The sequence below is a fragment of the Stomoxys calcitrans genome, chromosome 3 (genome assembly GCF_963082655.1).
Source record: "Stomoxys calcitrans chromosome 3, idStoCalc2.1, whole genome shotgun sequence".
Taxonomy (NCBI): Eukaryota; Metazoa; Arthropoda; class Insecta; order Diptera; family Muscidae; genus Stomoxys; species Stomoxys calcitrans.
In genome coordinates, this window is record NC_081554.1 from 51576917 (window position 1) to 51591614 (window position 14698).

Here is a 14698-nt window from a genome sequence, read left to right on the forward strand (position 1 = left end):
TGAATGTTCCGTATAGAATCAAAATTGGTGGAACCGTCCAGTCCATCTGTCCGTCCGTCTGCCCGTCCGTCTGTATATCGAAAGCAGACTAAATTTCAAAGTCATAAAGCTAAGCGCTTGAAATTTTGCAAAAATACTTCTTATAAGTGAAGGTCGTTTGGGATTGTAAAAATGCCATATCGGTCCATGTTTTAATATAGCAGCCATACAAAACCGATCTCGGATCTTGATTTCATGAGGTTCTATTAGCGACGAGGTTTCTCATCAGTATAATTAAGAACTTCCTGGAAGATTGGATACTAATCGAAAACACGATCAAAGGCGCAGAAAGGATGCAAGTCAACTCAGGAGCGACCAACAACCAGCAATGGGCGACCCAGCAATGGGCGACCAACAACCAGCAACCAACGACATGATTTTGAAAATAATCATGCCTGATGATACCTACCTAATAGGTCACGCAGACGATATCGTAGCAGTGATAAAGGCGAGAAACACAGAATGCTAGCTAAATGCAAATTTTGCCCACTAAGGAACAGGGGCAAACTTCTCACATATCAATGAGTGAAGTCCGATCCAAGTTTAAGCTCAATGATAAGGGGCCTCCTTTTTATAGCCCAGTTCGAACGGCGTGGCGCTGTGGGACACCTCTATGGAGAGAAGTTTTACATGGCATAGTACTTTACAAATGTTGCCAGCATTAGGAGGGGAAAACCACCGCAGAAAATTTTTTCTGATAGTCTCGCCAGGATTCGAACCCAGGCGTTCAGTGTCATAGGCGGACATGCTAACCTCTGCGCTACGGTGGCCTCCAAGCTAGCTACCACTCACTAAATTTTCCATGAACATTCTACCAAGGAACAGGTATGGCTGTGAGCGCCACACAGACTGCAGCATTGAGGTCCAATCTGTGTGGTGTTCATTGCTGTCACTTAAGCTTAACTGCAAGCTACCGGGCATGTCCACAGGTTGCGGTTAGTGGAATGCTCCATACGTAGTACCTGCTTTGGGGAGAGTCTCAGTGGGGGCCGGGCGACACCGGCTCTCGCACATGGAGTTATTGCTCACCTACTGGAGCTTGAAGAGGATTGCCACCTCCACATGTGGAGCAATAGGGGATACTTTTCTTATAGGTGCAGTCCGATTAAAGTTTAAGCTCAACTATAGGGGGCTTCCTTTTCTTGGCCGAGTTCGAAAGGCACGCCGCATAGCAACACCACTTGGTTGAGAAATTTTACCATGGCAAGGTACCTTACGAACGCAGCCAGCATTTGTAAGAAGATAAACACCGCTGAAAATTTTTCTGATGTTCACGCAGGGATTTGAAGCCAGGCGTTCAGCGTCATAGGCGGACATGCTAACCTCTACGCCACGATGGCCTCCATTTGCAACCTCCTCGAAATATCGATCTTTATTTTACTTTAATTGGCTATGGCAGAATAATTGTTCCACTAGCCGAACGTAGAATAGCGTTCCAAGCGCCTTGATCTTCTGCGCTCATTCTAAAATCTCTGACACCAAGTTTCGAGGTGTCTTCCAACACTTGATCTTTTCATCGGGCTTTTGGTCTTCCCGTCTTTGTCTTCAAAATACTTCTTTGCTGGAGCTTCTTCATCCATTCTGACAACATGACCGAGCCAACGCAGCCGTTGTATTTTGATGCGTGTAACTATGCTATCGTCGTCATACAGCTCGTGGTTCATACGTCGCTTATATTCTCCATTAACGCAAACTTGTCCATATATATTTTGCGAAGAATCTTTCTCTCAAATACTCCAAGCACTGCCTCATCTGCTTTCACAAGTACCCATGCTTTAGAACCATATAACAACACGGGTAGTATCAGTGTCCTGTATAGTGTAATCTTCGTCTGTCGAGAGGTGACCTTGTTTCCAAACTGCTTATTTAGTCCAAAGTAGCATCTGTTTGCCAGTATTATTCTTCGCTTAATCTCAAAACTGGTGTCATTCGTTTCGGTTACGGCGGTGCCGAGGTAGATAAAGTAGCTGACTATCTCAAAGTTGTGGTTCCCAACTTTCTCCATTTTCTTTATCTGCTCGGTTGTGCAAGGCTTTTTGGGAGTTGAAACCATCCATTGCGTCTTATCTCCATTAACTGCCAGACCCATTTTCACTGACTCTCTTTTGATTCTTTCAAAGGCTGCAGTTACTACTTCCGGTGACCGACCTATGATATTGATGTCGTCGGCATAGGCGAGTAGCATGTGCTCTCTTGTGATTGGTGTGCCATATCTATTCACATCTGCATCTCGTATAATCTTCTCCAGCAGGATATTAAAGAGATCACACGATAGGCTGTCACCTTGTCTGAAACCTCGATGGGTATTAAATGGTTGGGAGAGATTCTTTCCTATTCTTACTGAGGAGCGCGAATCAGCAAGTGTCACCCTGTAGAGTCTTATTAATTTTGCAGGAGATACCTTGGAACGTAAAGGAGTATCGAAGGCGGCTTTGTAGTCAACAAAGAGATGATAGGTGTTGATTTGTCCTTCTCGGGTCTCGAAATATCGATCTGTGACCCCATGAAGTACATATATATTTGATCGTGTAGAAATTCTTAGTCAATCTAGCCATGTGCGTCCGGGCATCGCATCGCACATGGGAGGAAATCGTAAAAAAACTAGTAAAAATTATGCAATTTGAAAAAAGGATAGAGATAACTACTTGAAAAGCTGAAAGGTTTTATCGGGATTATGTGCAAAATGTCAAGGTCTTAGGTGGTCCGAGCGCCTCTTGGTAGGCCCCTAAAATTGGTTACCTCGGCAATTAAAAAAGTTGTTCGGTTTGCCAAATATTCATTTGTGGTTCGATTTAAAAAAAAATTTTTGGTGGATAGTGTTCAAAAATCTCTACAAAAAAATCCGCTTGAGGTATACAATATCTCCACTGGTTTGGGGAATATACGAGTTTAAATTTCTATACCCTCCACCATAGGATGGGGGCTTACTAATTTCTTTATTCCGTTTGTAACTCCTTGAGATATTCGTCTAAGACCCCATAAGGTGTATATATTTTTGATCGCCTTGACGTTTTAAGTCGCTTGAAATTTTCCACAAATACTTCTTCTTAGTGTAGGTCGGTTGGGATTGTAAATGGGTCAAATCGGTCCATGTTTTGATATAGCTGCCATATAAACCGATCTCGGATATTGTCTTCTTGAGCCACTAGAGGGCGCAATTCTTATCCGATTTGAATGAAATTTAGCACGACGTGTTTCGTTATGATATCCAACAACTGTGCCAAGTATGGTTCCAATTGATTTAATAACCTGATAAAGCTGCCATATAAACCGATCTTGGGTCTTGACTTCTTGAGCCTCTAGAGGGCGCAATTCTTATCCGATTTGAATGAAATTTAGCACGACGTGTTTTGTTATGATATCCAACAACTGTGCCAAGTATGGTTCAAATCGGATGAAAACCTGATATAGCTGCCATATAAACCGATCATGGGTCTTGATTTCTTCAACCTCTAAAGGGCGCAATTCTTATCCGATTTGAATTTTTCAACAACTGTGCGAAGTATGGTTCAAATCGGTCCATAACCTGATGTAGCTGCCATATAAACCGATCATGGGTCTTGATTTCTTGAGCTTCTAGAGGGCGAGATTCTTTTTCGATTTGGCTGAAATTTTGCACATATCGTTTTAGTATGACTTCCAACAACTGTGTCAAGTATGGTTTAAATCAGTCTATATTCTGATATGGCTGCCGATAAGCCTTCATGAGCCTCTAGAGGGCGCTGATGATATCCAATTTGGCTGAAACTTCCCATTTGTCGTTATGGTATAACTTCCAACAACTGTGCCAAGTATGATTTCAATCTGTCTATAACCTGATGTAGCCGTCATATAAACCGATCTCCTGATAAGACTTCATTAGCCTCTAGAGGGCGCTGATGATATCCAATTTGGTTGAAACTTCGCATTTGTCGTTATGGTATGACTTCCAACAACTGTGACAAGTATGATTTGTCTACAACCTGATGTAGCCGTCATATAAACCGATCTCCCGATTAGGCTTCTTGAGTATTTAGAGGGCGCAATTTGGCTGAAATTTTGCACATATTATCTTGCTGTGACTTCTTACAACTGTGTTAAGTGTGATCGATGTCAGTCCATTTGACTTCTTGAGTCCTAGACGGCGCAATTCTTATCCAATTTGTCTGTCATTTTGCATATGACTTCCAACAACTGCGCCAAGTACGATCTAAACCGGTTCATAATCTGATATAGCTGCCATATAAACGGATCTCCCAATTTGACATTCTGAGCGCAATTATTATTCAATTTGCCAGAAATTTTCGAGGTGGCATTTTTCTAAGACTTGTACGGCATGACAAGTACGTTCTATCTTGGTCAATAACTTCATATAGCTTATAGATTTTTGAAAAAGTAATTCATAGAACTTGTCAAATGCGATCCATGGTGGAGGGTATATAAGATTCGGCTCGGCCCAATTTAGCACGCTTTTACTTCTTTTTGTTGAAATTTTGGCCCAGATTGGCTTCGTGTCTTGCAATTTGCGAAGGCAATTGTGGTTCAATTTTAATTTTTATGCATGATTTGCCAAGAGGCGCCCGGACCACATAGGACGTTGAAGTTTTACACATGACATAGATAGAACCTCAGCTTTAACCATTTCAAATTTTAGGGAGCTATTTCTATCCGTTCTCAAATGACATATTTTTTACAAAATTTTTATACTCACCACCATAGGATGGGGGTATACTAATCTAGTCATTCCGTTTGTAACACCTCGAAATATTGATATGAGACCCCATAAGGTGTCTCGACATTCGGATTCGATCTAGCCATGTCCGTCCGACTGTCGAAATCACGATAGCGGTCAAACGCGTAAAGCTAGCCGCTTGAAATTTTGCACATATGCACTTCTAATTGATGTAGGGCGTTGGGGATTGCAAATGGGTCATTTTGGGTTAAGATTTGGATATAGCTCCCATATAAATCGATCTCCCGATTTGACCTCTTGAGCCCCTGGAAGTCCGCTTTGGCCGAACTTTTGCATGTGGTGTCCTGTTATGACTTCTAACAACTGTGCCATGTACGGTTCAAATCGGTCAAGAACCTGATATAGCTCCCATATAAACCGGTCTCCCGATTTGACTTCTTGAGCCTCTGGAAGCCGCAATTTTTGTTCGATTTGGCTGAAATTTTGCAAGTGATGTTCTGTTATGACTCCTAATAACTGTACCAAGTACAGTCTAAATCGGTCTATAACCTGATATAGCTCCCATATAAACCGATCTCCCGATTTGTCTTCTTGAGCCCCTGGAAACCACAATTTTGGTCCGATTTGTCTGAAATTGTACATATAGTGTGCTTTAATGACTTCTAATAATTTTGCTAAGTACGGTTCAAATCGGTCAATAGCCTAATGTAGCTCCCATATAAACTGATCTCCCGATTTTACTTCTTGAACCCTTACAAACCGCAATTTTCGTCCGATTTGGCTGAAATTTTGCACATAGTGTTCTATTATGACTTCCATGTGGTGTTCCATTATGACTTCCAGCAACTATGCTAAGTGCGGTGCAAATCGGTCTATAACCTAGTATAGCTCCCGATCTCTCGATTATCTTTGTTCGGTTCCTATAAGCTTTAATTTTGCTGGTTTGACAAAGTTTGGTATGTAGAATAAAATTATGCCCTTCAACTAAAATTATTTTGTATACATTTTTAGCAGAATCCATGATGGTGGGCTCCCAAAATTCGGTCCGCCCGAACTTAGCACGTTTTTATTTTCTCCCACTGTGCATAGGTCCGTCCGTCTGCCGAAATAAAGAACAAATAAAGATATCTTCATAAAACTTTTCACTGATACTCCTATTTGTGGAGGCCACCATAACGCAGAGGTTAGCATGTCCGCCTATGACGCTGAACGCCTGGGTTCGAATTCTGGCAGAAACATCAGAAAATCTTTCAGCGGTTTTTATCCTCTCCTATTGCTAGCGACATTTGTGAGGTAGGTGTAAAGTATTATACAGTCAGCACCGCCCGACTTTTCCTTTTCCTTGCTGGTTTTGTCCATAGGCATGTTAATATCGAAGATGGGCTATATCGGACTATGTCTTGATATAGACCGATTTGCCGATTTTTGTTGTTATGCCCATTAAAGCCACATTTATTATCCGATTTGGCTGAAATTTGACACAGTGGGATGTGTTGGGCTCTTTGGCCTATGGTTCAGATCGGTCTATATTTAGATATAGCTGTTATGTGCACATAAAAGCTGAATTTTAAGCGATGAATTTGATACAATGAGTTGTATTGGACCCTTGCACATCCTTCCTGATTGCGGAGGACATTGGCCTATATTTTGATATAAATCCGAGGTGGTGGGTATCCAAAGTTCGACCCGTCCGAACTTAATGCCTTTTTTATCTGCTTTGCAATAAATTCTTGCATTTGTGACAAATAAAATTTTTTTTTACTCTGACAATAACTTTTATTTATAGTTTTGCATTATGGCCTGTTGTATTCTTTAAGCCATAAATAAGTGTAAAAATCTTATATACAATATAAAAATCAATTTGTGTTTGTTTGTATGTTTGTGTGTTCCTTATAGACTCAGAAACGGCTGAACCGATTTTCTTGAAATTTTCCAGATGATGCATAATGACGTGGTGAAAATAGGGTACTACATTTTTTGATAACTGAAGGGGGAGCGGTCCCTCCCCCTCACCCTAATTTTCAGAAACGCTAGATTTCGGAGATGGCTTGTGCGGTTTAAGTGATATTTTGTGTGCTCTAATATAGTACCCTAAAAATACAAATTTGGTATCCAAATTTCGGATGGGGTACCTAGGGGGGCTGCCTCACCCTAAAACCTACCAAACATATATTTAGACCAATCACGACAATATGGGACTCAAATGAAAGGTATTTAGGATAAGAAAACGTATCTGATATCCAATTGTCGGACCAAGTGTTTGGATGACCACCCCAACTCCCAAAACACCCCTAAATCGCACATATTTACCAACCATGGCAATATGGGACTCAAATGAAAGGTATTTGCAAGTAGAATACTAATCTGATATCCAAATGTGGGATCACGTTTCTGGGGGTCCACCCCTTCCCCAAACAGGACTATTTACTGATGATGGGAATATGGGGCTTAAACAAAAGGTATTTGAGTGTAGAATTCGAATCTTATATTCAAATGTGGGACCAAGTATTTGGGGGGCCGCCTCTCACCAAAAACATCCCCCAAAGGGGACAAATTTACGACTATAGCAATATGGGGCTCAAATGAAAGGTCTTTGGGAGTAAAGCACGAATTTGATATCAATATTCGGGAAAAGTGTCTATGGGGCCACCCCACCCTCTCTCACCAAAAACATCCCCCAAAGGGGACAAATTTACGACCATAGCAATATGGGGCTCAAATGATAGGTCTTTGGGAGTAAAGCACGCATTTGATATCAATATTCGGGAAAAGTGTCTATGGGGCCACCCCACCCCCACCGCACCACCCAAATAGTAAGTATTTTCTGACTATTGCAATATGAGGCTAAAATAAGAGGGTTTTTAAAGTGGAACACGAATCCGATATATATTTTCAAGACCAACTCACTGAGTGGCCGCCTATCCCCCAAAACACCCTCCAAACCAGCCATGTTTGCCGACTATGGAAATATGGGGCTCAAATTAAAGTTATGTGGGAGTAGACCACGTATCTGATATCAACATTAGGGGCCAACTGTCTAGCGGACGTCCCACCACCATAAAAACCGTCAAATAGGACATATTTGCTCACCAAGATAATTTGGGTCTTAAAGAGAGTGGAACTAAATATTCATAGTTTTTAGGGCCAATACCCCAAACCGGACATATTTGCTGACTTTTGCAATGAGGAGTTTTAATGAGATTAGAAAACGAATTTGATATCCAATTTTGAGGCCAATGGCAATATGGGGTTCAAGTAAATGATATATAGATATATGAGAATAGAGCTCGTTGCTGATATATTGGGTTGCCCAAAAAGTAATTGCGGATTTTTTAAAAGAAAATAAATGCATTTTTAATAAAACTTAGAATAAACTTTAATCAAATATACTTTTTTACACTTTTTTTCTAAAGCAAGCTAAAAGTAACAGCTGATAACTGACAGAAGAAAGAATGCAATTACAGAGTCACAAGCTGTGAAAAAATTTGTCAACGCCGACTATATGAAAAATCTGCAATTATTTTTTAGGCAACCCAATATTTTCCGGGCTTAGTGTTAGGGGGACCACCCCAATCCCCAAAACACCTCTAAATCGGGCATATTTACCGACCATATCAAAGTGGAGCTTAAATGAATGGTATTGGGGGGTAGAGCAAGAATCGATACCCATTTTCGGGATCAATTTTCTGAGGGTCTACCCCTTTTTCAAAATACCCCACAAACAGCAATTTTTTAGTGTCCATGGCAATATGGGGCTCAAATAAAGATATTTGGGACTAAAATACGAATTTGATATCCAAATATAGGACCATGTATTTAGGGCATCACCCCTTTCCCAAAACACTCCCTAAAGGGTAAACATTTTTCGACCATGCCAATATGTGGCTCAAATGAAAGGTATTTGAGATTACAAAACGAATTTGATAAGCTATTTTGGGACCAAGTGTTTGGGGGACGCCTTATCCTGTAAACTCCTCTTAAGCCAATGGCAATATGGGGTTTAAATATAAGGTCTTTGAGAGAAGAGCACGATGCTGATATTTTTTCAGGGCCAAGTATCTGGGGGACCACCTCTCCCTCGAAAACACTACTAAATCAAACATCATGAGAATACCGGGCTGAAATGAAGTATTTTAAGAATGCAGTACACCTTACATCCAAACTTAAATTCGTAGACCAATAAAGTTCATGTGGGATTCAGATAAAGGCACTTATATTATGAAACTGTTAGTCAGTCAAGCATGGTATTGCACTAAAAGATCTTTAATTGTCCAAAATAAATATTCCAAGGAGACTTTTGTTCCATATATAGTAAAAGAAGGCGCAACGGAGCGGGCCCGGGTCAGCTAGTTACTTATGGAAGTTATTGTTTTCGCACATTTAAATACCTGCTTTGGGATGAATATTTCCTTATCGCCTAAATATTGTTGTGTTGTCTTGTACCTGACAGGCACTTGTCTGTTGCTCCGATGATTTTTGTCATTGGAAATACCATATTCCTCCGTGGTCCTTGAAGAACGACCCCCTCCCATTGGACCTGAAGACATTAACCTCCTCCGGTACTTGTCTGCTCCGATGATTTTTGTCATTGGAAATACCTTATTCCTCTGTGGTCCTTGAAGAACGATCCCCTCCGATTGGACCTGAAGACACTGACCTCCCCCCGCATGCCAGAGTGGTACTGGCTCAATTACGATCCGTCAGATGCAGTCGCCTCAATTACTACAGAGCAAGGATTGATGCCAACGTGCAGGATGTACGTCCCGATTGTGACCAGGGATCACACGGCACACGACACGACACTGTTTAATTGTCTAGCCCGACCCGTTCTTCTCATACCCAGATCCCTCTGAACGCACCCCATCTTGGTCGCAGAGTTCCTAAATCTGGATAATCAACAAAATCAAGCAGACGAAAGACAAAACACAATACATCGCTACAACAACCAGCAATTTTGTTCCTAAAGCGAAATTTCCAAAACTGTCCCTTTTCGAGTTTACCATACTTCTTTGCTCAGTCAAAACAGATGTGACGAGCACACAATTGCAGTTATGTGCAAGCCCATGGGCTTACTTGGGATTATTTTCTTGTGTACGCACTCCCATTAAGCGGATTTTCTTGCTTAGTTTGCATGGAGACAAATGCTATCCCCGTTTAGCGTCTAATCGCCGCTTGTTGAGAGATATGGTGTCATCATTCAATTTGAATGACAAAACTAAAAGAAGAAGAACGCAACACATTTTTATTCACTGATTAAACGTTCTGAAGTGGCAAAATTGCTTAGGATTTTACTACAATCACATTTATGGACTCCAAGAAACATTTATTTTAAATTTAAATGATTTATTTTGTTTGTTTTCTTGATTTTCAATAACGTCAGATGTGGTGTCAGTGCTGTCAACGTTAAAGTATAAAGCATTTAGCGGGAAGAGCGTTTTATTTATTTATAAGTTAGCAAATCCATTAGACTGGTAAATAAAACACAACAAGTAATGTGCAATAGTTTGAGTATTTTTCCCATTGCTGGTGAAATACTCACCCTTTCTTTCAAGTAGTGAAATAAATAATCATTTGCGGCTAACGAAACACGTTTGCCACTAACGAGTTTTAGGTTTTATAACAAGAAATGTCATTTTACCGTAGCTGAAGCTGCTAAAGGGTTTATAAAAAACAAAGTTAGGCACGCTTAATACTGCTACGACCATGGCTAACGTTTGATATGACGACAGTAACAGTAATAGAAACAAGTTAATGCTTGCTAAGTTCGGCCGGGCCGAATCCTGGATAACCACCATCATTGATTAGGCTAAAAATGTACCGTCATTAACTGAGTTTGTATTTGAATCATTTTGGTCTCTAGAAGTTATTGGGTTGCCCAAAAAGTAATTACGGATTTTTCATATAGTCGGCGTTGACAAATTTTTTCACAGCTTGTGACTCTGTAATTGCATTCTTTCTTCTGTCAGTTATCAGCTGTTACTTTTAGCTTGCTTTAGAAAAAAAGTGTAAAAAAAGTATATTTGATTAAAGTTCATTCTAAGTTTTATTAAAAATGCATTTACTTTCTTTTAAAAAATCCGCAATTACTTTTTGGGCAACCCAATATATCGGGATATCGGTACTTAGTGGGCCCGTATCACCATATTGACCAATTTGGATAATACTTGCCAATGATGTTCTAAGTCATAAGATAGGTGTTTGGGCCAAATTTCTGCCGAGTCAGGTGAAAATTCAGGCTACCAAGGCTCAAGAAGTGAAATCCGGAGATCGGTTTATATGGGGGCTATATCCGATTCCGATCACACTTGACATGGACGTTGGAAATTACAACTCATGTCTTTGTTTCAAATTTTAGCCAAATCGGATGAAAATTGAGGCTTCTAGGGGCTCAATAAGTCAAATTGGGAGATAGGTTTAAATGAGGGCTATATCCAAATCCGAACCCATGTGGCCCACTTGCAATCCCCAATGACCTACACTGTACATATCTCTAGTACGAAAAAAAATCCGATGCTATATACCAACTTTTTAAGTATTTTCTTAAATTTGTAGACTAGTTTAAAATTTTAATCATCTGAAAAAAAAAAAAACAGAAAATGTTTGCTGTTTTAGCAATAAACTGCTGCTGTCCCATTTTCGGCTAACATTTTTTTTGTTTTATAATTTTATTGTTTTTGCTTACAAATTTTTTTGAGTGTATTTCATGAAAATCATAGCCACTATCATTTCGTTCATTTCTAACTAATTTCTATGTGATTTGTACTTTTGTTTCTTTCAGACCATGTTACCCGTCATGTTGAGTCACACACCCTCGGGTGCATCGATCAAACAGCTGGAACATTTTGGTCAACTAATGAAGTCGGGGCATTTTAGCAAATTCGATCGCGGATATTTACGCAATCAGTTGGAATATAATCGTATGACACCACCCGACTATGATTTGTCCAGGGTCAAAGTGCCCGTGGCCCTCTACTATTCCATGAATGATATGCTGGTATCGACGACGGGCGTTGATCGTCTGGCACGTGAGCTGCCACATGTTATTGACAAATATTTGGTGCCAATGGAAAAATTCAATCATTTGGATTTCCTATGGGCCATTGATGTGAAGACACTCGTCTATAATCGTCTGGTGCGGAATATAAGACGAGTGGAGAATTTTAAAATGAAACATGCGCAAAATGTGGCCGCTGCCCATTTACAACAGCAATTACAGCAGCAACAACAACAACAACAATATCACCAGCAGCAGCAACAACACCAGCAGCAGCCACAACCACAACAACACAAACAGCAACAACATCAACCCCAGCGTCTAGACTCTTTTAACACTCAATATACCCAAACGCCAACGCTGCAGCTACCGCCTGGTCAATCAGCCGCTGTGGGTGGCTCTGCTGCTGTTGCTGACAAACCACCTGTAATAATTCATGCTCCCACCGAAACGACAGCCTTCCATCAGAGTGTGAATAATTTGGCCGCAACTGCTGCAGCTAAAGTTAAGCCAAACACGTGAAATTACCCAAAATTCACGGAAGTATTGTTGACAAAGCCAAAATATGCCCGTTGGTCGTCTAATGGAACCCAGGAAGGAAATCATCAATGTCGATTTTGATTTTCCTTCCAAATGACTTGGTTTGAATGTTTTTGCTATACATTTTGTTGACATGATTTTGATTTGTTTTTGTTTTATAAAAATAACGTATTGACTGTGATGACAACTCTGTGCTCTGCTATCCGTCTTCTGTATCCGTTTTTTTCATTGGCTGACACTGTACTCGTCTATAAGGAACGATGCTATTCGCACATCCGTCCAAATGATATTCCTGCATCTCTATATGGGTTGAATGATATCCTGCACCTAATCTGAAATAGTACATTCGGTTATCCTCCCTTAGACTCTCTACCCTATTTATGCGCTTCATGCTTTTCTACCCCAACTCTAACATTTTCATTAATTTATATTAAAAACAAAAGAAACAAAAAAACATTGAATGTATTTTTATATGTACAAACAAAAAACTATTTTAAGTTTTCGATATATATTTTTTTTTAGTAATTTGTATAAGTATAAGTTTTTAAAACCATAGAAAGTTTGTTTTGCAAAACGAACCTTTGAAGCTTTGTGTTAGTTAGTAAATAGTTGTAAAAGAAACTTCCATTTTCCATATTTTGTAAATTTACACACACAAATCCTTTTGCAATAAAATGATGAAAAACGAAGCCCCAATTTTCATATGGCAATGCCAAAATAGGAAATTTAACGGGAAATTTTGTTTTTACCAAAAAATTTTTCTTACAGAAATTTTCATAGAAAATGTTCATTATAAACTACATTAAAGCCAACTGTCCTGGCTTCCGAATGTCATAGAATCAGTCGATTACAGCCATCATTTTGATGGGCTGGGAGGACTTGGAGAGGTATAGTTCTCAGGGCACCTAAGCGCTACCCAATATAAGCGGCTGGTTTGACTGACCAGTAAGACCTCATTACCGCCACCAATGCCAGTGACCAGCGGATCAGCCCTTCCTGACAATATTAACTTGCAGGATAATCAGTGTCATAAGGAAACACAGGTGAGTGGTTGAATGATTTGCAAGGATGAGAAAATGGCTCACACAAAATATGTGCAACTCAGCCGATCTAAAAACCCGGGGAAGACTCCTTTAGAATAAAGAACGAGGAAATTTTACAAAAGTTTTCTTATCTCTAGAGTGCCATCCACGTTATTGCCTGGCGGTAGAAGCTGCATAAAATGTTCTCAAGACTACCGAAGCCTATCTCAACTCTAGACCTATGTATGACTCCCCTCTCAAGTAATACAATATAATCATAGGGCTCTTACTCTGAGACATTTCTTACCTGGCTGTTCTTTACTTCCCCCCTACTGAAACAGAGATAGCCGAAAGCAATGATTTTCTGATGAACCGTAGCCGACTACTTTTGAAGTTAATTCAACAAGAGTTCTGCAGGCGATATTAAATGGAATACTCCGAAGAACTGCTCAAACATACAAAGTGGAAAAATATACATGTCATCGAGTTGACGACTTAGTGGATTAGGAAGAGAAGCAAAACACATAAAAAGGCGTTACGTTCGGCCGGGCCGAACTTTGGATACGCACCACCTCGGGTATATGTATATAAACCACCTTTCGTCAGAATCCAGTGAAAAATTCATAATTTATGCCCCCACAGCAGGTTTATCGAAATATGGTCCGATATGGACACAATGCGACATGGATATTGTGTGGTCTGTAAGTACAAGTAATTGTTCAATTCTGCAGAAAAAAATATTGATCGTTTTGGTAGCCATATCCAAATATAGACCTATCTGAACCATATACGACACGGATGTCGAAAAGCCTAATATAAGTCACTGTCCCGAATTTCGGCGAATTCGGTCAATAAATGCGCCTTTTATGGGCCCAAGACCTTAAATCCAGAGATCGGTCTATATGGCAGCTATTTTCAAATCGGAACCGATCTGGGCCAAAATTCAGAATGTTGTCGAAGACCCTAACACAAATCAATGTCCCAAATTTCGGCGAAATCGGCAACTTACTGTCCCACAACTTAATGTCCCAAATTTCAGCAAAATCGGATAATACATGCGGCTTTTATGGGCCTACGACCCTAAATCGGCTGATAGGTCTATATGGCAGCTATATCCAAAACTGGACCGATCTGGGCCCAATTAAAGAAGGATATCTAAAGTCCTTACACAACTCATTGTCCCAAGTTTCTGTGAAATCGTATAATAAATGCGAATTTAATGAGCCCAAGACCATCAATCCAGAGATCGGTCTATATGGCAGCTATATTCAGATCTAGACCAATCCGGGCCAAATTGAAGAAGGATTCCGAGTGACAACTCACTGTCAAAAATTTTAGCAAAATCGGATAATAAATGTGGCTTTTATGGGCCTAAGACCCTAAATCGGCTGATCGGTCTATATGGCAGATATATCCAAATCTGAACCGATC

At 40.2% G+C, this 14698-nt stretch overlaps 1 protein-coding gene across 1 annotated transcript in view; it reads left to right on the forward strand.

Annotated features, from left to right (window-relative positions):
• LOC106085807 (lipase 3) overlaps positions 1-13016 on the forward strand; it is a 140172-nt gene extending 127156 nt beyond the window's left edge. Inside the window, exon 6 of the mRNA XM_013250218.2 lies at positions 11490-13016. Coding sequence (XP_013105672.1) covers positions 11490-12227 — 738 coding nt within the window. The 3' untranslated portion in view covers positions 12228-13016. The remainder of the gene's footprint in view (positions 1-11489) is intronic.
• Positions 13017-14698: the final 1682 nt, after the last annotated feature.